General features: G+C 37.4%; 1 protein-coding gene and 1 pseudogene across 3 annotated transcripts in view; both read left to right on the forward strand.

Annotated features, from left to right (window-relative positions):
* TTC21B (tetratricopeptide repeat domain 21B) overlaps window positions 1–24,527 on the forward strand; it is a 74,748-nt gene that overhangs the window by 20,082 nt on the left and 30,139 nt on the right. For 2 of the 3 annotated variants that reach the window (XM_007539324.3, XM_060177779.1), the window contains exons 12-20: window positions 281–410; window positions 4,028–4,185; window positions 7,077–7,301; window positions 8,814–9,052; window positions 13,776–13,848; window positions 15,166–15,276; window positions 15,442–15,580; window positions 18,450–18,556; window positions 22,833–23,021. In XM_007539324.3, coding sequence (XP_007539386.1) covers window positions 281–410; window positions 4,028–4,185; window positions 7,077–7,301; window positions 8,814–9,052; window positions 13,776–13,848; window positions 15,166–15,276; window positions 15,442–15,580; window positions 18,450–18,556; window positions 22,833–23,021 — 1,371 coding nt within the window. The remainder of the gene's footprint in view (window positions 1–280; window positions 411–4,027; window positions 4,186–7,076; window positions 7,302–8,813; window positions 9,053–13,775; window positions 13,849–15,165; window positions 15,277–15,441; window positions 15,581–18,449; window positions 18,557–22,832; window positions 23,022–24,527) is intronic. The other variant, XM_060177780.1, reaches the window with a different exon arrangement.
* LOC103128504 (large ribosomal subunit protein eL34-like) lies at window positions 9,952–10,682 on the forward strand (annotated as a pseudogene).

The following is a 24,527-nucleotide window of genomic DNA, read 5'->3' on the forward strand; positions in this document are numbered from 1 at the left end:
TGCTTCCTTGATAATGTTTTTGAACAGATATACTTATTTCATATGTTATCAAATAAGCATTTTGCTGAACTAAAGCCATGATTATAAAGTTTGTTCATCTATCCTAGGGAGACAAATTGGCATTAGTTCAGTTATGGAAAAAGGTATTGGCAGTGGTTATAATGTAAAATTTTCAGAATAATATATAGTTTTTCTGTTCATATTGCAATTAATCCATGTTTGATTTTAGCTGAATATTATTGTAAACATATAAAATTATCTACTAACTTGCTTTGTTTAGCCTGCAAGTCCTGGGCAACCACTTTCTCCGTTTCTCAGACGCTGCACCTCAGTCCTAGAAACTATAGTAAGAACTGCACCAGGTCTTCTGCAAGCTGTCTTCCTACTGGCAAAAGTGAAGTATTTGTCAGGTAGGACTTGTCTGAAAAATCTAAAATAAGGGACTGGGTGGTGGTTCAGCTGGTTAAGTGCATGTTACCTTATGCAAGGACCCAGGTTTTAGCTCCCAGCCCCCACCTTCAAGGGCAAGGCTTCACAAGTGGTGAATCCGTGTTTCAGAGCCTTCTCTCTCTCTCTCTCTCTCTCTCTCTCTCTCCCTCTCTATGCCCTTCCCTCTCAATTTCTATCCTATCAAATAAAGTTTAAAATCCTTTAAATAAAAAATCTAAAGTGGTCTTTGTATTCAGATGTCCTAAAAAAAAAAGTAAGTGTAGATAAACTGAGCATTGTAAATACATGGAAAATATCATTAAAACACATTTTACATGTGCACAAATTAATAAAATTTAGTCCAAAATAAATTCTATCATTTCCTTTACTATTTAACTCTAAAAATTACTGTAAAGTTTATTTATTACCTTTCTATTTTATTGGCTAGAACATAGCAAAAGTGAAAGAAGAGAGGAAGAGAGGGAGAAAGACAGACACCTGCAGATCTGCTTCATTGCTTTTTAGGCATCCCCCCTGTAGGTGGGGAGCGGGAGCTGAACCAGGGTCCTTGCACGTGGTAACATGTGCGCTTGACCAGGTGTACCATCACCCAGCTCCCACTGTAAATTTTAAAAATTACTACTAGAATAATATATTTGTACCACTAAAATAAAATAAAATAAAATCTGTCAGATGATACTCAGTGCTGGCAATGATAATTTACAGAATTTAATTCACAGTTATATGGTGACATAATCAGTTGCAGTTTTCAGGCCCATATGTTTCTAGTGATTAATACCTGCTTGGTTTCTTTGACTGGTTAAGTCTAAATAAGAAATAACAACAGGGCAACGGGCAGTTGATCAGTTGGGTTAAGCTCACATGGCTCGAAGCGCAAGGACCGGTTTAAGGATCCTGGTTCTAGCCCCCCACCCCCGGCTCCCCACCTGCAGGGGGGTCACTTTACGGTTGATGACGCAGGTCTGCAGGTGTCTATCTTTCTCTCTCACTCTCTGTCTTCCCCTCCTCTCTCGATTTCTCTCCGTCCTATCCAACAATAATAACAATAATAATACTAACAACAATAATAACAGCAACAATAAACAACAAGGACAACAAAAGGGAAAAAAAATAGCCTCCAGGAGCAGTGGATTCATAGTGCAGGCACTGAGCCCTAGTGATAACCCTGGAGGCAAAAAGAAAGAAAGAAAGAAGTAACAATAATTTAGAATCTTACCTTTTAAAACACAAACACATATGTGACCATGTATATAAATAGCTAGATCATCATATCATGCATATATATATATATATATATAGTATGATTGATTGAATGCTATGCAAAGTGAATTACATTAGTAAAGTTCTGACAGACAGGGACCAAATTCACAGTATTTTCATGGACGTTACTTTTTATACAGAATGAAGCAAGTTAAGAGACTGACTTTATTAATTTTTATTTTTCAAGTTTTAACTATTGAAAAAGAGTATCTAATGATCTCAACACCTGTAAAGAACTCTAACTGTAAAAAGTAGCGGAATGATACTTTCTTTTGATTAAGTTCTATTTACTGAGCCACATGACATTTCTACTTTCTTTCCAAATAGGACAGACCTCACTTGCTTATATGATTAAGTAAATAATTCGTTTAATATATTATTGGGTATGGCTAGCTAATACTTAGGATTGTTGCACAATTTAATGAAACTGTGGCTGGGTGGTAGGTTGAGCACACATGTCCAGTTGAGCACACGTTACCATGCGCAAGGACCCAGGTTCAAGTCCCTACTCCCCACCAGCAGGGGGGACATTTTATGAGCTGTGAAAACGGTCCACAAGTATCTTTCTCTCTCCCTATCCTTCCTCCTCCCCTCTCAATTACTCTCTGCCTTATCAAATAAAATAGAAAGGGAAGAAGGAGGAGGAGGAGGAGGAGGAAAATATGTCCACAGGGAGCAATGAATTTCAGTAAAATGCTCAACCAGTGAGCTATACCCACTCTGGGAGCAGAGTTTGTAGCCATGGTGTCAAAGAACAAAGAATTTAATGAGACTGGTACAATATGTCCCAAAGTCTGGTCCACTCACAAATATCCTCTGTGAAGAATCATGGGAGACTTCATGGATCAGGTACGCAAACTTGATTTGAAAGAAACGAGGTAGATTGTGCACAGATAGAGATTTCAGTTCAATTGTGCACAGATACAGATTTTAGTTAGTGAACAGCAGATAGCTTGTGCACAGACACAGGAGGGTTGCTGGTATACTTACTGCCACATGGAAGATTCCAAGATTTAGAGCCTCCCTCACAGGCATCTAGGACTACAAAGTAAATATAATCATGTTTTTAAGCTTCACAGTAACTAGCTAGCAAGTCGGATCTTCCCATGATATTAGAATGAGAACTCACAGACATAAAGAAGGAATTTATTAAAGGGGAGGTTAGAAAGAAATACAGTTGTTCCCTTATTATGGTAGTATGGAACAGCTGTGGTCCATGTATCAGGTAGGATTAAATAAGAATTTTAAATGAATTTAATTTCTCTGAACTCTCTTCTTCTCCCCCCCCCCAGCTATCACATTAACATATATATCACAAGGGATATAAATAATAATAATAAATGTTTGTTTGGCCAGGGGGAAACCTTGTTTACCTAATTCTGCAGACTTTTTGGAAAATGTTATTGTCCCTTTATTTTGTGTTTGGAAAACAGTGTTTATGAAGTGAAATATTCATGAATAACCTTTTCTCCTGCTGTTAGATTTTCTTCTGTCGGGGCCCTCACTACCTCCTTCACAGCAGCTAATTTGAGAGTGAATAATAATAATACCTTAAAAGGGGATGGGGAGACAGCTATGCAGAATGGCTGTGCAGAAGGCTTTTGTGTCTTAGGCTCTGCATTCCCAGGTTCAGTCCCCAGCACCACCATAACCCAGAGCCGGTTAGCGATCTGGTCTTTCTCTATATATCTCTCTGTATCTCTTATTAAAAAATAAACAAATAAATACTTTTTTAAAGAGTACTTTAAAAGAAATTCTCTTTTGCATATGTTGAATAACACCACCCTTTTATGTGTTTAGCTAGTCTGCCTCAGTAACAGTGGTGATTGAGTCAGATTCTTTGCTAGAAATTTCTTGGTTTGCTCCTTATGACCAAAGTAATGGCCTGATTTATATCTATATTTTTTTAATATTTGTTTATTTATTCCCTTTTGTTGCCCTTGTTGTAGTTATTGTTGTTGATGTCATCGTTGTTGGATAAGGACAGAAAGATATGTAAGACAGAGAGGATGAGAGAAAGATAGACACCTACAGACCTGCTTCACCGCCTGTGAAGCGACTCCCCTGCAGGTGGGGAGCCGGGGGCTCAAACAGGGATCCTGATGCCGGTTCTTGCACTTGGCACCACCTGCACTTAACCTGCTGAGCTACTGCCCGACTCCCTATCTATGTTCTTTGATGTAGACTAAAAGGAATCTAAATAGTGTTGATAAAGATTAAATCATGTTCTATGAATATCAGAATTATCCATGTTACATTGCTTGCTTCTCTCACTTTTGATCATCTGCATTATAATTACTTTGTTTCCTTCTTTTAGGAGACACAGAAGCAGCTTATAATAACCTGCAGCACTGCCTGGAGCATAATTCTACTTATGCAGATGCTCATCTCCTGATGGCTCAGGTTTTCTTATCTCAGGAAAAATTTAAATTGTGTTCTCAGTCTCTTGAACTTTGTCTAAGCTATAATTTTAAGGTACGTATTAGGATGTATTCTCCCTGTGACCTCTTAGCAAATACTTAACATATTCAACTATTTTGTATTTCAGTCTGTAATATTTTATGAACTTTTGCATTTGTAATGGGAAAATATTTAGACTCACAGAGGTGGGAGGAAAGTGGAGGCAATTGTAATATTGTTTGAAGAATGAAAGGAAGAAAGAAGATAAAGAAGAAAGAAAGGGAGGAAGAAAGAAAGAAAGGCCGTTTTCAGCAAGAAAAAACCTGGGTCAATATCTGATCTATCTACCTACCATTTCTCTTTGAACTTCATTTTTCTTTTCTATAAAGCTTTTAATAATACCCAGGAGTTATAGTGAACATTTAAAGCAATAATGAATGTATAATGAATATAGCCAGATCTTTTTATTGCCTGATTCTTTCTTGGACCTTTATTTTTAATAACTTCTTTTTAGTTTTAGCATCAAAAAATCTCTTGTGATTTTGAAAGTTACTAGGATATAAACACACTTTAGGCATGCATTGGAGATATCATGGGTTTGGCTCCAGACCAGCCCAATAAAAAGAATCTTATAACAAAGTAAGTTAAACACATTTTTTTTGTTTCCCCATGCATATAAAATTTGACATTTCTACCATACTGTAGTCTATTTAGTGTACAGTATCATTGTGTCTAAGAAATGCATACCTTCATCGCATGGGACACAGAGTAAACTCATACAGGGAACATAGAGCTAATATGCAGGGTTGCCGCATCTTCAGTTTAAAAAGTAATTTTAATTAGCTGTCAGGCAAGAGTAAGGAATTAAAGGGATACAAGTTGAAAGAGAAAAAGTTAAACTCACTATTTGCAGATGATATGACAGTATACATAGAACATGTTCAGTGCAAAAGCAAGTACAGAAGCCAGACCTTCCACCTTCTGTATCCCACAATGACCCTGGGTCCATACTCCCACAGGTATAAAGAATAGGAATGCTATCAGGGGAGGGGATGAGATACAGAGTTCTGGTGGTGGGAATTGTGTGGAGTTGTACCCCTCTTATCCTATGGTTTAGTCAATGTTTCCTTTTTATAAATAAGATATTTAAAAATAAAATAAATAAAAATTCTGATGTCTTAAAAAAAAAGAATATTCTAAAGAATGCAGCAGGAGGGGCTGGGTGATAGCATGTCTGGTTGAATGCACATTTACGATGTACAAGGACCTAGGTTCAAGCCCCTACCCCCACCTGTAGGAAGAAAGCTTTGTGAGTGGTGAAGCAGTGCTGCAGGTATCTCTCTGTCTCTGTCTCCCTCTCCCCTCTTGATTTCTGACTGTCTAGATCTAAAACAATAAATAAAGATAATGAAAAAAAGTTTTAAAGAATCCATCAGGAAGCTCTTAGAAACTATCAAACAATATAGTAAGGTGTCAAGCTACAAAATTAATGTACAATTATAAATGTAATGTGGCATTCCTTTATGCAAACACTAAGTCAAGAATAAATAAGTCCCATTCACTGTAGCAACAAGAACAATAAAATGTCTAGTAATAAACTTAACAAGAAAAAGAGATAGACTAAAAATTATGAATTTTCAAGAAAAAAGTAAAAGGAATGAAGTGGAAATGTATTCCATGTTCATGAGTTGAAAGAATTAACATCATTAAAATGAACAGTCTACCCAGAACCATATACAGTTTTAATGCAGTACCCATTAAGGTCCCAACAATTTTTTAAGAGAATAGAACAAAAGCTACAAAAGTTTATCTGGTACCAGAAAATATCTGGAATCACCAAAATAATCTTGTGATAAAGAGCAGAACTGAAGGCATCATACAGCCATATCTCAAAAATATATTAAAGGGCTATTGTAATCAAAACTGCCTGATTTGGGAACAAAGACAGAATCAGTGACTAGCTGAAGAGAATTGAGAGCCCATAAAGAAGCCCACACACCTGTGGACATCTTATATTTCACAAGCAAACCCAAATTATTAAATGGAGAAAGGAAAGTCTCTTCAATAAATGGTGTTGAGAAAATTGGATTATAACCTACAGAAGAATGAAAGTGAACATTTCACTACAAACACTTTTAATTTCTTCCTCATTATACACACACACACACACAATTACGGGAGTAGACAAAAATGTTTATTTGCATGGTATGCTTCCTTTCCATTTTGCATGACCCAGGTTCATGCCCAGCACCCACCATAGTGAAGGATGCTTCAGAGCTGTGAAATCTCTCTCTTCCCTTCCCTTTCCCTTTCCTTTTCCCTTTCCCTTCTCTCTCTCTCTCTCTCCCTCTCTCTTTCTCTCTCTCACCCCTCTTCTCCCTCCCTCTCTCCCTCTCTCTCTCTCTCCCTCCCTCTCTCTCCCTCTCCCTCTCTCTCTCTCCTCCCCTCCACCTTACTTTCTGGTTCTAAAAAATTTTTTCTTTAAAAAGTTTGTTAATGGTCAAAATAAAGACTGATACTACATTACTACATGTCTTAGAGTAGAATCAAAGGATAAAATTGTTTATTTAATGTATCTTAAATTTTTTAATCTTGATATACAAAGTTTAACGGAAATAAACTGATTCTAGAAATCTGTATAAACACGAGGAGTCAGATTTATTTAAAAAATCCTGTCCTGAAAACTCAAAAAATTTCTTAGACCATGTTTTCCAGTCTATAAATTTGTTAGCATTTTTTTCTTTCTGTCATGATAGAATCACTTTTAGCAACTTGTCATCTAGGCATGCACTAGGTAGCAGCAATGTGATACATGATCAGATTGTTAATGAGACAGCAAGAAATAGTTCTCCTGTATCCAGTTACAGACTGTCCTCGAAGGCCTTGTTAGTTTAACATTTTATTGATTATAAGTTATGTGTTGATGTTGTGAGCACATCAAGGACATTGTTTTTTTTTGTTTTTAGGTGAGAGAATGCCCTTTATATCATTTGATAAAAGCTCAGTCACAGAAGAAAGTGGGAGAAGTAACAGAAGCAATTAAAACTCTCCATATGGCAATGAGTTTACCAGAAATGAGGAGAACCGGAGTGCCCTCGAAATCAAAATGCAGAAAAACTGAAACTGATATAAGCCACCGCTTATCAGTCTTTCTTGAGTTGGCAGAGCTTCATCATCTAAATGGAGAACAGGCAGGTCAAGTTTTTATTCTTTTTTTTGACCAAGTGGTAAAGTTTAAGAAAATTGTTTGTGGTTCAGCACCAAAATTCCTATTTTTCTGCATGCTCCTGAAACAAACATAGTTTGCACCTGAATGACTTTAGGTACCACTGTATTTATTGTGGACTGCTGTTAAATATAATTATGTAATGTAGACAGTATAACATTTATGTGAAATTTGTAATAAATAACATGTAATGTACATTAAATGTATTTATGTGAAAAATATTATAGTACATTCTTATAAATTGTTACTAAATCACTAATAAAATGTTTTAAAATAAAAATATATTAAAATACATAATGACACAACTTATTGTCTTAGGCACTGTGAAATGTAATGTTTGTAGACATATACATTATACATACTAGATATTTTATACACTATAAATATGCTTATGTATTCAGTCTAATTGTGTGCATAATGTGTTGATGTATTAATGCATTATACACTTAATATGTGTGTTATAAATGAGATATATATATATATATATATATATATATATATAGTATAGTTATTAATAGTTGAGAAAACAAAAGAACCACTTGGTGACTACAGCATTGGTAAACATACAGAAAAATCATAGAACATAATACTTTAAAAAATAATATCAGTAGTACAGATAGCTAGAAAGAACATATAATTCTGAGAGAAGAGTTAAAGCCCTAGAGAGGGGCTGGGTGGTATATCTCACAGACTTAAGCACACATAGGATGAAGCATAAGGACCAGCTTGAACCCCAGGAGAGTCGCTTCACAAGAGGTGAAGCAGGTCTGCAGGTGTCTATTGTTCTCTCCCTCTCTTTATCTTTCCCTCCTCTCTCAATTTCTGTCCTATTCAACAACAACAAAAGTAGAAAAAATGGTCTCCAGTAGCAGTGGATTTATAGGGTAGGAACCAAGCCCCAGAGATGACCCTGGAAACCAAAAGACAAAGAACAAACAAACACTAGAAAATGAGGTATGTAATATCATTTACATGTGATTTTTAGTCCCCATCTAGATGCTTTCCAGTTCTCTTAAACATTTCCGTTTCACTAGTAAACATAGGATATACCTAATAAGCAGAACAAATTCTGTCATAGGCAGTGAATAGTCATGCACTATTTTGTTTTACATTTCAGTATTTCTGAAAACAGGATGTTCTGTAGTCTCGAAAGTTGAAATGAGTCTTAAAACATATGACATTTTATTCAGTGTCAGTAAGGAAAAAATGGTCTTTTAGATACATGGAAGTACAGGCTTACAAATGAGGTATATGTGTTCTACTAAGATAGGAAACAAACAAAAAATGTCCCAGCAAAAGCTAACAGAACAATATGCTACTTATTGAAGAGCCCCTGGGTATCATAGATGACTGTGGACTTAAATATCATAGCTGCATGAATAATGACTACTCTATAATATTAGGAAATCTTTTCTAGTGTGATTTGATATATACATATATATATTCAAATACTATTATTTTAACTTCATCTTTATAGCATGAAGCAGCAAAAGTTTTACAGGATGCCATCCATGAATTTTCTGGGACATCTGAAGAACTTCGGGTTACTATTGCTAATGCAGACCTAACTCTGGCCCAAGGGGATGTTGAGCGGGCATTAAACATGCTTCGAAATGTCAATGCCCAACAACCTTACTTCACTGAAGCCAAAGAAAAAATGGCAGATATATATCTAAAGCACAGAAAAGAAAAAATGTTATATATCACGTGTTACAGGTAAATGACAACTTCAACCCATTATGTTATGACCCCATTTACTGCCTAAATCTAATCCCCAAATTAATTTTCTGTTTTTAGTTGAATTTCAGATACATTGTAGAATCCTTCCCTTAATATCTTCTGGCTTCCTTCTTCCATCAGCTACTCACTCTCTCTAAAACATAATTGTGATGGTTTCAACTAGTGACTTGCTCAAGTTTCTGAGCCCTCCTCTTCCTGATATCAATATTTGTTACTTCTAACTCCTAAATCTTCCCATATAGTAAAGAAAAAAGTTACAAATATCCTATTAGCTTAATGTTTTGTAATTTACCAACAGTTCAATGGTTTTATAGACATATTCCTTTTTTTTTTAATTTTGCTTCCTCCCTTTTGTTTCCCTTGTATTTTATTGTTGTTTTAGTTATTGTTGTTATTGATGTTGTTGTTGTTGTTGGATAGGACAGAGAGAAATGGAGAGAGGAGGGGGAGAGGAAGATAGACACCTGCAGACCTGCTTCACCGCCTGTGAAGCGACTCCCCTGCGTGTGGGGAGCCGGGAGTTGGAACAGGGATCCTCATGCCAGTTCTTGAGCTTGGTGCCATATGCGCTTAACCTGCCGCACTCCCGCGCGACCCCCAACATATTTAATTCTTAATTATAGTAATGAAAGAAAAGTATGTCTTAGTATATTCCACATTAATGTATGGATTATATTGCAGAAAGCAGGATGAAACCTTCAAAAGTTCTGTTTTATACTAATGTCCTTAGGAGATAGTAAAATCCACATCTCATTTATACACACACGCACACTGCACTTAACGCTTGAAACAAAGAGACACATAAAATATCCATTCCGGGAGTCGGGCGGTGGCGCAGCGGGTTAAGCCCACGTGGTGCAAAGCACAAGGACCAGTGTAAGGATCCCGGTTCAAGCCCCCGACTCCCCACCTGCAGGGGAGTCACTTCACAGGCGGTGAAGCAGGTCTGTAGGTGTCTCTCTTTCTCTCCCCTCCTCTCTCCATTTCTCTCTGTCCTATCCAACAACGAAGACATCAATAATAACTACAACAATAAAAAAACAATAAGGACAACAAAAGTGAATAAATATAAAAAAAATTAAAAAATGTTTAAAATAAATAAATAAAAATAAAATATCCATTCCATGGAAAAGGATGTTAGGTTTTTTTTTTTCTCTCTTCAGAACATACAAAATTTAATGACTGAAATTATGGCAGCTTTCCCCCTGCTCCAGGAGGAGCAGTTTGCGGTTTGCATTCGGCTGCCATCCGGGAAGGCATTCGCAGTGGTCCGGCGTTTGACCTACCGGCATAGGCTATCCTACAACCCAGCCTCCAATAAAACCAGGCTCTGCCAAACCCGGGTAACAGGATTGTTTACCTTTATACCGAGAAGGTTGGGAAGGCACCCAAATCTACGTGTGACTTCGCGGGGTTCTTGCAGTTGTAGTGAGGCCTAAAGTCCTTAAGAGGCTGGAGAAGACAAAAAAGCATGTCAGCAGGGCCTGCTGTGGTTCAGTGTATATTAAGTGTACACGACAGGGTCAAGCGTGTTTTCCTTATTGAGGGGCAGGAAATTGTCGTCAAAGTGTTGAAAGCACAAGCACAAAGTAAGAAAGCTAAATAAATGGAGCATTTTTAGTAATAATAATAAAACAACAACCTTGTTCTGTTAAAAAATTTTTTTGATGAATGGAGTCATATTGGATATTGGTTTATTCTATATTATGTAAATATGAAAGTTTAGAAAAGTGCTTAGGTTCTTTGTAGCTGCTCAGTGATTCAAAACAAAACAGCACCTCCCCCTGTGCAGTTGAATGAATTGGAGTTCGTAGATCAGATTTTTCTCTGATGTTTCCAGTAGATTACCAATAGCTATTGGTTCTAGTGGTAAGAAAGCATCTTGAAATAGGATTTATTTAATGGAATTACAACAAGAAATCTAAAATAAGGGTTACTTGTCCAGAGCATAGACTTTGGTTTCAGACACATCTGAACAATACCCATACATTTAAACTGTGTCACTTGTAAAATGCAAATGGTAACTTTCTCATAAACTTTGAACCAGCAAATGAAATGATATATTGTAAAGGTTTAGCATTACATTATTATTTCAGTAATGTGGAATACTTGGTATTTCAGCAGTCTGAATTTCTCAGGTAAAATGTAAACAGCTTGTAGTTAATGAGATTTTATATTTGTTGAAGTAAATCACTTCAGCATATTATTTATGTAATAAACAGTGAAACTTTAGATGCATTGAACAGTAAGTGCATCTGCATCTGTTGGTACTTTAACTTTCACATAACTTTAGACTTAAGGATATCCAAACTCATATTTCTGCATAATGGAACTTACAGATATTCCTGTATTCTATTACCTGCATTTCAGAAAGTAGACTTTATAGGGAAAAAAATCAACTTAATGTAGCATATTCTGGGGAAGAGTATGTGTAGGTTTTATGTATTCATCTTCTTTATTAATACTTTTGAAGAGTTTTTTTTATTGAGGAATTAATGTTTTACAGTTGACAGTAAATACAATAGTTTGTACATGCATGACATTTCTCAGTTTTCCACACAAACTACAACCCCCACTAGGTCCTCTGCCATCCTTTCCAGGACCTGGAGAAGAGAAAGTTTTATTATTTAATGATACCTCCTACAGACTAGTATAATCAAATCACATAAAATATGCACAATGAAGCTAACAGATTTATTTAGTGAAATATCTAAAAACTTATAGTTTGGGGAAGTTATTTAATATATTTAGAAATTATCTATATGCTAACTTGTCCATTTGGCTTCTGTAAACCCTGCTTGCTTTCTCCCTAGAAGAGAAGAATAGAATGTTCTCCTTGAGACTTTTACCCCAAAAATAAATTAGCAAGGACATGCAGACCCCTCCAATCATGCAGACACCCCCCTCCGCTTTTCCCTTTTAAGGGAGGGTGAATTTCAAGCCTGGTGATCTCAGAACGACGGGACCAGACTTGGTACTGGCCTGAGGTCACCCAGCTGGGTTTGTCTTGTCTTGTCTTTGTCTTTTGGTGTCGTCTCTGTGTTAAGTCTGAGTACTGGCCTTATTTTCAGTCTTTCAAACTTAAGAATAAATTCCTTTATTCAACTTAAAAAAAAAAAAAGAAAGAAATTATGAATCTGTTCCATATCTTATTTCTTGATGTATGTGATTTGTTATTCTTCTTTTATTACAGAGAATGGTTTTCAGTGTTTTTACTGCCATATGGACACATAAATACTTGATGATCCTTATTATTGTTGTTGTTGTTATTGATGTCGTCCTTGTTGGATAGGACAGAGAGAAACGGAGAGAGGAGGGGAAGACAGAAAGAGAGACACCTGCAGACCTGCTTCACCGCCTGTGAAGCGACTCCCCTGCAGGTGGGAAGCAGGGAGCTGGAACCGGAATCCTTATGTTGGTCCTTGGACTTGCACCACATGCACTTAACCCGCGGTGCTACCACCTGACTCCCCCTTCATGATCCTTTTTATCCTTCCCAACCTGCCTTCTCTAGAGTCTTTTGCTTTAGAGCAGTACACCCTGCACAGTCAAAGATTTACTTTGCAATTTTCTTTTCTGGTTTGTTCCTTAAGTTTCACTTACAAGTGAAATCATCTGGTATTCATCTTTCTCTTTTTGACTTGCCTCGCTTAACATGATACCTTCAAGTTCTATTCAGATTGAAGCAAAGATGACTTTATTATTTTTGATAGCTGAGTAATATTCTATTGTATATATTTCAAGTTCACACTTATGGGTTGGCTATATATACTTTTTCTTTTTTTTTTAATTCATGTGTTTCAATTTCTATATTCCATTTATGAGTGAAATCATGTCCTAATTGTCCTTACTTTTCCTTTTCCCTCTCAGATAAATATTACAGTGCCTCACTTCCTCAGGTGTTTTCCAGAATCTTTTCCCTCTCTGTGATGGTGCAAAAACAAAGATTCCATATCACAAAAGTTCTGGGTCCAAGGATTCATAATCCTTTGGTCATCTTCCTCTAACAGTTCCTCCTCTGGCTGTATAGACCAAAATTCTTTTTGGGTTACAGAAGGAAGGATTTGTGACTTTTGTAATTGCTTCTCTAATGGACATGGAGTTTGACCAGTCAATCCATACTCCCAACCTGACTCTACTTTTCCCTAGTAAGCATATTGCTGGGGCCATTTGCCTAGAGAGGTGAGGATTGGGATTGTAGTAGCATTCAGACTGTTTTCCACAAGGTTGGAACAATTTTTCTTTTCGCCAGCAGTATAGAAAAAATAATTTTACTCCACATCCATGCTGGTGTTTGCTATGAGTGTCCTTAATAGTATATGACATCCTCAAAAATGTAAAGTAGAATCTCATTGTTGTCTTTATTAGCATTTCACTGATAATCAATGACTTGGAGCATTTTTTCATGTTTGTTGGACTTTAGGAACCCTTCTTTAGTAAAAGTTCTATTAATGTCCTATTGTAAACTTTAGTGGGTTTTATGTTACTGTTGCTAAAGTTCTACAAGCTTCCCCCCCCCCCCGTGTGTGTGTGTGTGTGTGTGTGTGTGTGTGTGTGTGTGTGTGTGTAGGCTATTTATTACCTTTTGTGCTGTATATCGGGTGTAAAGATCTCCCATTCAGTAGGGTATCTTTGATGATAACTCATTTGGCTCTGTAGATACTTTCCACATTTTAAGTACACTTGGTCTAATTTCTAGAGAAATTGCTGAAAAAATACCTGGCCCTCGTTCTTTGCTTCTTCTTGGTGATGCATACATGAATATTCAAGAGGTAAGATTTCTGATGCTACTGAATATACTTTTAAAGTTACGAGTATTGTAATATTCTATTTTTAGTTGAATGATGTTTTATTTAGTATTATAAACCCCACTCATTACAATAAAATATAAACCATTACAATTAAATAGTTTTTATTTGATTCTTGGCAATTCAGCATTATTTAAAATCATTATTTACAATAGAGATGAGAGCAGAACTAAGTAAGAGCCTTCTCTAAACAGAAGGATAAAGAAAGCGACTGGTTAAAATGATGTTTTCTTCAAGGGGAAGAAATCTTTTGACTCTTGGTATCTGGCTTTTATAATGACTGTCAGAAATTAACAATCAAGAAGCTGTCTCTTAATTGTCACATTATCATTTATAAAGATAACAGCACAGTTAAAATTGATGGAATTTTCCTATTAAGTTACACTTTGTAGGGGGTCAGGCGGTGGTCAGGCGGTGGCGCACCTGGTTAAATGCACACGTTGCAGTGCACAAGGACCCAGGTTCAAGCCCCTAGTCCCCACCTACAGGAGGTAAAGCTTCATGAGTGGTAGAGCAGGTCTGCAGGTGTCTGTCTCTCTCCCTCTCAATCTCCCTCACCCTTCTCAATTTCTCGCTCTATCCAATAGTAAATAAATAAAAAGATTTTTTAAAAGTTACAACTGTGAGTCGGGTGTTAGCATAGTGGGTTAAGCCCACGTGGCATGAAGCACAAGGGCCAGCTTAAGGATCCTGGTTCGAGCCCCTGCTCCCCACCTGCAGGGGAGTCGCTTGCTTCACAAGTGGTGAAGCATGTCTGCAGATGTCTTTCTCTCCCCCTCTCTGTCTTCCCCTTCTCTCTCCATTTCTCTCTATCCTATCTAACAACAACAACAATGAAAAAAATAACAAGGGCAACAAAAGGGAAAATAAATAAATATAAAAAGTCACACCTGTACTGTTGTTATCACCTTTTGAAATTGGTATGCTTTAAGACATAAAATTGGACTTAAGTATACGCTTTATTAGTCTCATTTTTTTTATTTCAAATGGAGTCACTAATTATAGAAGTGTTGCCATTTAGTGATATCCTGCTTAGTTCTTTGTTTATCTTTTTTTAAATTTTTATTTATAAAATGGAAACACTGACAAGACCATAGGATAAGAGGGGTACAATTCTCACTCCGAGAACTCCATATCCATCCCCTCCCCTGATAGCTTTCCTATGCTTTAACCCTCTGGGAGTATGGACCCAGGGTCATTATGGGGTACAGAAGGTGGAAGGTCTGGCTTTTGTAATTGCTTCCCCAATGAACTTTTTTTTTTTGTACCTGCCAACATTAGCCTGAAGAAGCCATAGTAGCTTATGAACAAGCATTAAGTCAGAACCCAAAGGATGAAATATTGGCAATCAAAATTGGAAAAGCATTTGTCAAAACTCACAACTATGCAAAGGTGAGTATTTTCTATTGGGTTGTTGTCAGTCTTGACATGTTTTTGCATAGAAAAATACAACTTGTCCAACAACCCAATAATTTGAAATCTTCCTGTTGGCTCTAGTCTGTGTTAGAATGTTATTCTCATTGTCTTTTTTTCCTAACTGGAATGGATTTCGTCTAGGCAATCACTTATTATGAAGCTGCCTTGAAAAGTGGACAGCAGAATTATCTTTGCTATGATCTTGCTGAACTTTTGTTAAAACTGAAATACTTTGACAAAGCGGAACAAGTTCTTCAACATATTCTGTCTCATGAACCAGGTATGAGAGTCACTCTTACTTGAGGGAATTATATCTAAAGGGTTTGTTTTTTTATTTTTATATTACATGTGTGCATATTTGTATTATCAGTGTTTTACATGTGTGATTGGTTGTTTATAGAAATGTTACTCTACTAAAATAATTTATGCAAGGAATTTATGAAACTATTGCAATATAACATGATACTTTAATTTCCAAAATGGTGTGAAGAAATCCTCTAAGTTATTACTATGTCTGTGTTTAAGCAAGTATTTTTTGTAATCTTTATTCTTTCTTACGTTCTTTTTTAAAAAATTCACTATGAAATTATATAGCATGTAGTCTCCAGTTGCTCCCATGACTAGTTTTTTCTTTCCAGTCTTCAAATAAACAGATTCATTTAGATGATAAATAATAGTTCCTGGTTCTGATAAACATCTTAGCCTTGTCTTGTCTAAAACTGAATTTCTGATCTGCCTCCACACATCTGTTTTCCATCCAGCCTTTTCCCATTTCAGTAGCAATTTTATCCTTTACTATAATCATTAAGAGACAAAGTTCTTGCCTAAACTTTTTTTCTTACCCATAGGAAACCCTATTCACTCTGCCTTCAGCTATAACTGTTTATTACTGACTGTTGACTAATTATCTCCTTTTGCCCTTGTCCTAAAAGTCATTATGTCTTAACTAGATTATTGCAATAGCTTCTCAGGTGGTTTTTCTGTTTTCATCTTTAAGCTCATATTTCCATCATAACTGTTCTCAGCAGTGAAGTAGCTCTGAGCCTTTTAAACAATGTAAGTTCAATAATGTCAGCTCAATTTCACTATCTCCCATTTCCCTGAGGTATATCAAAAACTTTGTAAATGTTTGTAAGATCTTTAACATGTGCCCACAATGGCTGCTCTCACCTCTCCTGCTACTATCCTTTAAAAAAATAATTTTAGGGAGTCGGGCGGTAGCACAGCGGGTTAAGCGCACATGGTGTGAAGGACTGGTGGTAAGGATCCGGGTTTGAGCCCCCAGCTCCCCCCACCTGCAGGGGAGTTTCTTCATAAGCGGTGAAACAGGTCTGCAAGTGTCTCTTTCTCTCCCCCTGTCTGTCTTGCCCTCCTCTCTCCATTTCTCTCTGTCCTATCCAACAACAATGACATCAACAACAACAACAATAATAACTACAACAATAAAACAAGGGCAACAAAAGGGAATAAATAAATATTGAAAAATTAATTAATTAATTAAAACATTTTATTTATTATTAGAGACAAGCGAGAAATTGAGTAGAGAGGGGGTATAGGAAAAGAGACAGAAGAGATATCTGCAGCCCTACTTCACCACTCATGAAGCTTTCCCCCTGCAAGTGGGGCATGGGGACTTGAACCCAGGTTGTTGTGCACTGTAATGTGTGTGCTTAACAAGGTGTGCTACTGTCTGCCCCCCCCCCTAATTTTTTTTATTGTCACCAACACTATTTCTGGGACTCAGTGCCTGGCCTACAAATACACCACTGGTCCAGGTGCCCCCACTCATTTTTTTTTCATTTTTCTTTGGATTTAATTTTTTAATTTATTATTGGATAGAGACAGAGAGAAGTTGAGAGGGGAGAGAGGAATAGAGAGGGAGAGAGACAGACAGACACTTGCATTCCTGCTTCACTACTTGTAAAGCTTTCCCCCTGCAGGTAGGGACCAGGGGCTTGAACCTGGGTCTTTGAGCACTGTAAAGTGAGCATTTGACCAGGTATGCCACTGCATGGCCCTTTCCAATTTTTCTTTGGGTTTTATTTAATAGGACAGAAAAGGAAAAAGAAAGATAGATACCTGCAGACCTGCTTTACCACTTGTGAAGTGTCCCTGCTGCAGATGGGAAGCCAGGGTTTGAACCAGGGTCCCTAGCACCTGGTCATGTATGTACCATGTATGTAGAATACCACTACCCACTCTCTGCCTCCCCCTTCCTTCCTTCCTTCCTTCCTTCCTTCCTTCCTTCCTTCCTTCCTTCCTTCCTTCCTTCCTTCCTTTTTTATTCCAAATCATTTGCATTGGGGAAATAGTGGGTTGTAGGACAGCAGTTGACACATGATCAGTTCTTCTTATCCCCTTGTAGTAAATGTCTGCACAGCACTTTCACCACCCACCCAATAATATCTCCAGCCTTGATGCCTTCTCTCTTCTCTTCCCCCCAAATCATTTGATTTGCTGCCATACCAGTAGATGTGTCACCTGTGTTTTCCATGCTTTTCTTATTTCTTAATTTCCACCTATGAGTGAGATTAGCTGGCATTCATTCATCCTTCTTCTGGCTTATCTCACTTAACACATGATTCCTTCAAGTTCCATCTAAGATGAGGCAAGGGAGGAGAGCTAATCATTTTTTTCACCTGCTGTGTGTGTGTGTGTGTGTGTGTGTGTGTGTGTGTGTGTGTGTGTGTGTACGTCACAGCTTTTGAAACCACTCATCTGCCATTGGTCATTGGGGTAGTGTCTAAGTTTGTGCTATAACAAATTATGCTGTTATGCACATAGGTATGCATAGATCTCTTTGTATAAGTGTTTCTGTGTTATTTGGGTTGATTCATAGAAGGTTGCTGTGTCCTAGGGTTAATAACTGTTTTTGGTGTTCTGAGAAATCAACTGTTTTCCACAAAGATTGGACCAATTTACAACCCAAACAGTAGTGTAGGAAGGTTCCTTTTCCCCCACATCCTTGCAAGCACTTCTTTCTGTCCTTTTAATATATGTCATTTTCATAGGTACGAAGTGGTTTCTCATTTATTAACTTTATTTGCATTTCTCTAGTACTAAGTAACTGAGCTTTTTTTTTTTTTTAACTAATCTATATCCAGGCCCCTAAGCATTTATTTTTCCAAATGTGTTCTATTCTTTCATAGTAAATGAACTGTCAGCTCTCATAGAAGATGGACGTTCTCAAGTTCTTCTAGCAAAAGTTTACAGTAAAATGGAAAGACCTGGTGATGCAATCACTTCATTACAGCAGGTACACATTTGTGAGTTGTAGCTATGGGGTAGGAAATGAGTGTAGAGGGGTCAGGCAGTGGCGCACCCGGTTAAACTCACACATTATAGTGCGGAAGGACCCAGGTTTAAGCCCCCGGTCCCCATCTGCAAGGAGAAAGCTTCACAAGTGTTGAAACAGGGCTGAGGGTGTCTCTCTGTCTCTTTTCCTCTCTATTTTCCCCTTCCCTCTCAATTTCTCTGTCTCTATAAAAAAAAAAAATGAGTACAGAAAAGAATAGGCCATATGTAAGAGGAAGACAGTCTGTTATGGTTCACTAGTCAAGACAGAAATAACAATGTAATATAGACTGTAATGCATAAACATATCATTGTTGATTATAATAACAATTTTGGGTGATATTATTAAGCCTGCTTTACAGCAGAGAGGGCTTAGTTTAACTTGTGTATAGTCAGTTATACTTTTTTTGTTGGTATATAATTATATCAATATGCTCACATAACTTTTCTCCTATTTTCTCCTGTTAATGTGGTACATTAAATTGATTTATTATTGTTCTTTCTTCCTTTATTTTTTGCCACCAGAGTTAGTATAGGAGCTTGATGCATGCAGAACTCTACCTCCCCTGGTGGTCATTTTTTTTTCACTCTCTTTCTTTTTTTTTTTTTAATATATATATATTTTTATATTTATTTTTATTTATTTATTCCCTTTTGTTGCCCTTGTTGTTTTATTGTTGTAGTTATTATTGTTGTTATTGTTGTTGGATAGGACAGAGAGAAATGGAGAGGGGAGGGGGAAGACCGAGAGAGGGAGAGAAAGATAGACACCTGCAGACCTGTTTCACTGCTTGTGAAGCGACACGCCTGCAGGTGGGGAGCCAGGGCTTGAACCAGGATCCTTATGCGGGTCCTTGTGCTTAGCGCCACCTGCGCTTAACCCACTGCGCTACAGCCCGACTCCCTTTTTTTTTTTTTTTTTTTAATTTAAGAAAGGATTAATTAACAAAACCATAGGGTAGGAGGGGTACAACTCCACACAATTCCCACCGCCCAATCTCCATATCCCACCCCCTCCCCCGATAGCTTTCCCATTCTCTATCCCTCTGGGAGCATGGACCCAGGGTCATTGAGGGTTGCAGAAGGTAGAAGGTCTGGCTTCTGTAATTGCTTCTCCACTGAACATGGGCGTTGACTGGTCGGTCCATACTCCCAGTCTGCCTCTCTCTTTCCCTAGTAGGGTGGGTCTCTGGGGAAGCTGAGCTCCAGGACACATTGGTGGGGTCTTCAATCCAGGTCATTTTTTTATAGCGGAGTAGAGGAAGAAAAGGAGAGATGGAGAGACAGAGTAGAAAAGACAACTGCAGTAATTACTTGAATGTTTCTAAAATGACACACCCCCTTGTAGGTGGGATAAAGATGTGAACAGAATGATTTTTCACATGTTAAACCATCCGTATTTTTTTCTGAAATTAATATGACTTTGTTGAGATTTTTAAGAAATATTGCTGGAATTTGCAAGTTTTTTTTTTTTTTAAAGGCAGTGTTTAATATTCTGGCAACCCAGCCAAACCCCTGTCCACAAAAGACTGGACCCGTAGTACAGTGGCACTCACCCTTTTATACAGTTATCAACTTTAATTTGGAAGATCTTTACTAATATTTAGTCCATATTTATTCACAAGTTTTTTTTGTTTTTTTTTTGCCTCCAGGGTTATTGGTTATAGCTGGGGCTCGGTGCCTGCACTATGAATCCACTGCTGCTGGACGCCATTTTTCTCATTTTGTTACCCTTATTGTTGTCATTGTTATTGTTGTCATTGCTGTTATTGTTGGATAGGACAGAGAGAAATTGAGAGAGGAGGAGAGGCAGCGAGAGAGGAGAGAATGACAGACACTTGCAGACCTGCTTCACTGCTTGTGAAGCACTCCCCTGCAGGTGGGGAGCCAGGGACTCAAACAGGGATCCTTATTACAGTCTTTGTGCTTCGTGCCATCTGCACTTAACCCACTATGCTACTGCCCAACAAGATTTTTATTTTAAGACCAGTGCTGTTTCTTTAATGTTTCAAACAATTCAATATTAAGGGGCCATGCAGGCCCAGAAGATAGCTCACCTGGTGAAGTGTGTACTTTACTATGCTTGAGGCTCTTATCTTAGTTCAATTGACCACATTTTTAAGCAGTTCATTTCTCTAAATTGTCAAATCTATTGACATGAATTTGTTCATTAAATCTTCTTTTGAATCTCTGCAAGTGCCATAAAAATGTTTTTCGCCCAGACGTCAGTAATTTTATTTCCTTTTATGATTAATTATGTCTGACATTTGCTGTCTTAATTTAAAAGTAACAGCTTTTTAAAAATTGAATGATGATAGCTTTATAAGACTATACATGTTTTAAAATTTCACACCTCTTCTAAGTGTTTTTTACACCACCAGTGTACCTCCACCATAATCCTTTGGAGTCCCTCCATCCTGACAACCACTCCCTTTGCTAACCTCAGACTTGTCAGAATCTAAAAATTTGCTTTTGTTTGACTTGTTCTCACGCTTTTTATCTTTATATCCCAGATGTGTAGAATCACCCTTTATTTGTCTTTCTCTTCCTGGTTTATTTTGTTTATTGTGATCTCCAAAAGTTCCATTTGTGTTGTAGAGAATTCTTATTATGATGCCCTAAATTGTCACCTGCAATTAAAAAAAAATAATCGTTAACTTTAGTTCATCGTCATCAAATACCAGTTGTCAGCCAACAATTTGACAGTGTCCCCAGGATTCCCTGTGTAAAACACATACTGTGTGGCAGATGGTGAACATTTACTGTTTGCTAAGTGAGTACATTAATGAACAGTATAAGTTCAAAGTTAAGTTCTTTTTTCGAAGTTAAGTTCTGTTGTTAAGGCCTAAAGCAGGAGTTCTCTGCCACTTACTAGAGGAAAGACACGATGTTTTAGGAACTATATATGTGAGTGGAAAGTCCGATATTCTTCCATTTTAACAGTATATTTTATATTCTTTTTTAAATATTTATTCCTTTTGTTGTCCTTGTTTTTTATTGTTGTTGATGTCATTGTTGGATAGTACAGAGAGAAATGGAGAGAGGAGGGGAAGACAGATGGGGGAGAGAAAGATAGACACCTGCAGATCTGCTTCACTGCCTATGAAGCGACTCCCCTGCAAGTGGGGAGCCAGGGGCTCGAACCCGGATCCTTATTCCAGTCCTTATGCTGTGCTACTGCCTGACTCCCATATTCTACATTCTTAACATAAGGAAGGTCTCTGCTTCCCTGTGAGGTATCATTTCATGGTTTTAGATTATAAATTTGCCATCAATATATTATCCTTTTCTCTATCATTGTGTCTTTGACTTCTAGATTTTTTTTAAAAATTTTCTTACAAAAAAATAGCATTTTTCTCCCTAATTATTACATAGAGTGTGTTTTCTTTTTTCCTAGTGTCCTTAATACCTTCCCAAGAGAGGAACAACTGAATTCAATAGCCTGGTTAAAGTTATCTGGTTAACATATTTTCCAGGGGTGCTTCCTTGGAATGTTTGGGCTAGTTTATATGCTCTCAGTCATATATGGGTGTAATTACTGCTCTAAAACTTGGCTATGTGACTTAATCTTAGATATATATTTATCAGCTGAAGAGATACCTGAAATTTTCATTTAGTGATAGAAACTAGCCGTCCTTGTCAAAGATTTTATAAGGTTTCATTTTCTCCTAAGTGAGCTTCCTAAACATATCCTTTAACACTAATTTTATACTACTTTGGTTGGAAAGTAAAAGCATATGCATACTCTCTCAGTTAGAAATAAACATATGTTTAAAATCTCAATTAAGGGGAATCGGGTGGTAGCACAGCGGGTTAAGTGCACGCGGTACAAAGCGCAAGGACCGGCCTAGGGATCCCTGTTTGAGCCCCGGCTCCCCACCTGCAGGGGAGTCGCTTCACAGGTGGTGAAGCAGGTCTGCAGGTGTCTATCTTTCTCTCCCCCCTCTGTCTTTCCCTCCTCTCTCAGTTTCTCTCTGTCCTATTTTACAACAATGACAACAGTAATAAACACAACAATAAAACAAGAGCAACAAAAGGGAATAAATAAATATTTTTTAAAATTCATTATATATATTTTTTTAAATCTCAATTAAACATTTTCTTTGGATAAGAGTTTGTTAGATCCAGGGCCCATAATGCTTAAATGCAATAAACTGGGAAAGTTATGCTGTGTGAGAGTTGCTAAAAACTATTTATTGCTTTTCTATTTTTTATTTTATTTATTTATTTTCTTACAGGCTCGAGAAATACAAGCTCGGGTACTAAAACGTGTTCAGATGGAACAGCCAGATGCAGTTCCGGCACAGAAACATTTAGCAGCTGAAATTTGTGCAGAGATTGCAAAACATTCTGTTGCTCAGAGAGACTATGAAAAAGCAATTAAGTTTTATAGAGAGGCTCTTGTTCATTGTGAAACAGATAATAAGGTCAGTACCTTTATAAAATCTTCAGCACTTTTCATTGGAGATACATCTAATTCCCCCAAATGTAACAGCTTTTTTTTGTATAGAATGCTTGGGGAAAAAAAAAGTAACAAAAATACAAGCTTAAAAATTAAATACTACTCTGGAATTCCTTGAAAATACTTATATGGTGCATTAATAGATACTTTTAGAGTCCAATAATTATTACAGAAAAGATAATAGGAAGTCTGCAAGCTCTTTAGTTTGTAATATTCACTTCTGTTATAGTCATTTTTAAACAATTTCTCAGTCTCAGGTATATGTTTATTTCATTCAGTTCATTTTACCAAAGATTTTTTGTATTCTTCCATAATTCAGTTGATGTTTAGTGTTAGAAATAGAGAATTAACTAGATTAAATATCTTACTTCAGATGGCGCAAGGTTTAAAAAAAAAAAGACAGTACTGATGTAGAAAATTTATGTACACAGAGAGTTACATAAAACAAAATGTGTGAGTCAGGTGGTAGCGCAGCGGGTGTAGCGCAGCGGGTGTAGCGCAGCGGGTGTAGCGCAGCGGGTGTAGCGCAGCGGGTGTAGCGCAGCGGGTGTAGCGCAGCGGGTGTAGCGCAGCGGGTGAAGCGCAAGTGGCGCAAAGCACAAGGACCAGCTTAGGATCCCAGTTGGAGCCTCTGGTTCCCCACCTGCAGGGGAGTTGCTTCACAAGCGGTGAAGCAGGTCTGCAGGTGTCTATCTTTCTCTCCCCCTCTCTGTCTTCCCCTCCTCTCTCCATTTCTCTCCTATCCAACTACAACGACATCAATAACAATAATAATTGTAACAATAAAACAAGGGCAACAAAAGGGAAAATAAATAAATATTAAAAAAAGCTAAAAACAATGTGACTCTCAAATTATGAGATGATTAAATGTAGAGACCCTAATATATGACTGATTACTTAAATAAATGATAGAGAACAATGCAACCTGTAGTTTAGAATTTTTTAACTCTAATGTTTTATTTCTTGCTTTTTAAAAATTTTTTATTTATAAAATGGAAATATTGGCAAGAACATGGGAATTTCACTCAATTCCCTCCACTAGAACTCTGTATCCCATCCCCTCCCTTGATAGCTTTCCTATTCTTTATCCCTCTGGGAGTATGGACCCAGGATCATTATGGGGTGCAAAAGATAGGAGGTCTGACTTCTGTAATTGCTTCCCCGCTGAACATGGGCGTTGGCAGGTCCATCCATACTCCCAACCCATCCTGATGTAGATGACCAGTGACAGTGGAGAGAGGGATCTATTCAAAGGTGTAGGCATATCATGTCTGTGTGGGAATCCCAGGACTCCCTGACTAGGGCCCCAGATGATGGGGTGGCCTGATAGTGACTAAAGAGTCATCATTAAAGTCTGCTTATCTTACTCAGCTTTTGTAGTCCTTACTTTGACAAGGTTAGCTTTGGAGTGATTGAGAGCCGTGTAATAGGAGGTAGGTGAGGAGGGTATCTAGATCTAAGTAGAAATTAT

Source organism: Erinaceus europaeus, chromosome 18 (assembly GCF_950295315.1).
Source record: "Erinaceus europaeus chromosome 18, mEriEur2.1, whole genome shotgun sequence".
Taxonomy (NCBI): Eukaryota; Metazoa; Chordata; class Mammalia; order Eulipotyphla; family Erinaceidae; genus Erinaceus; species Erinaceus europaeus.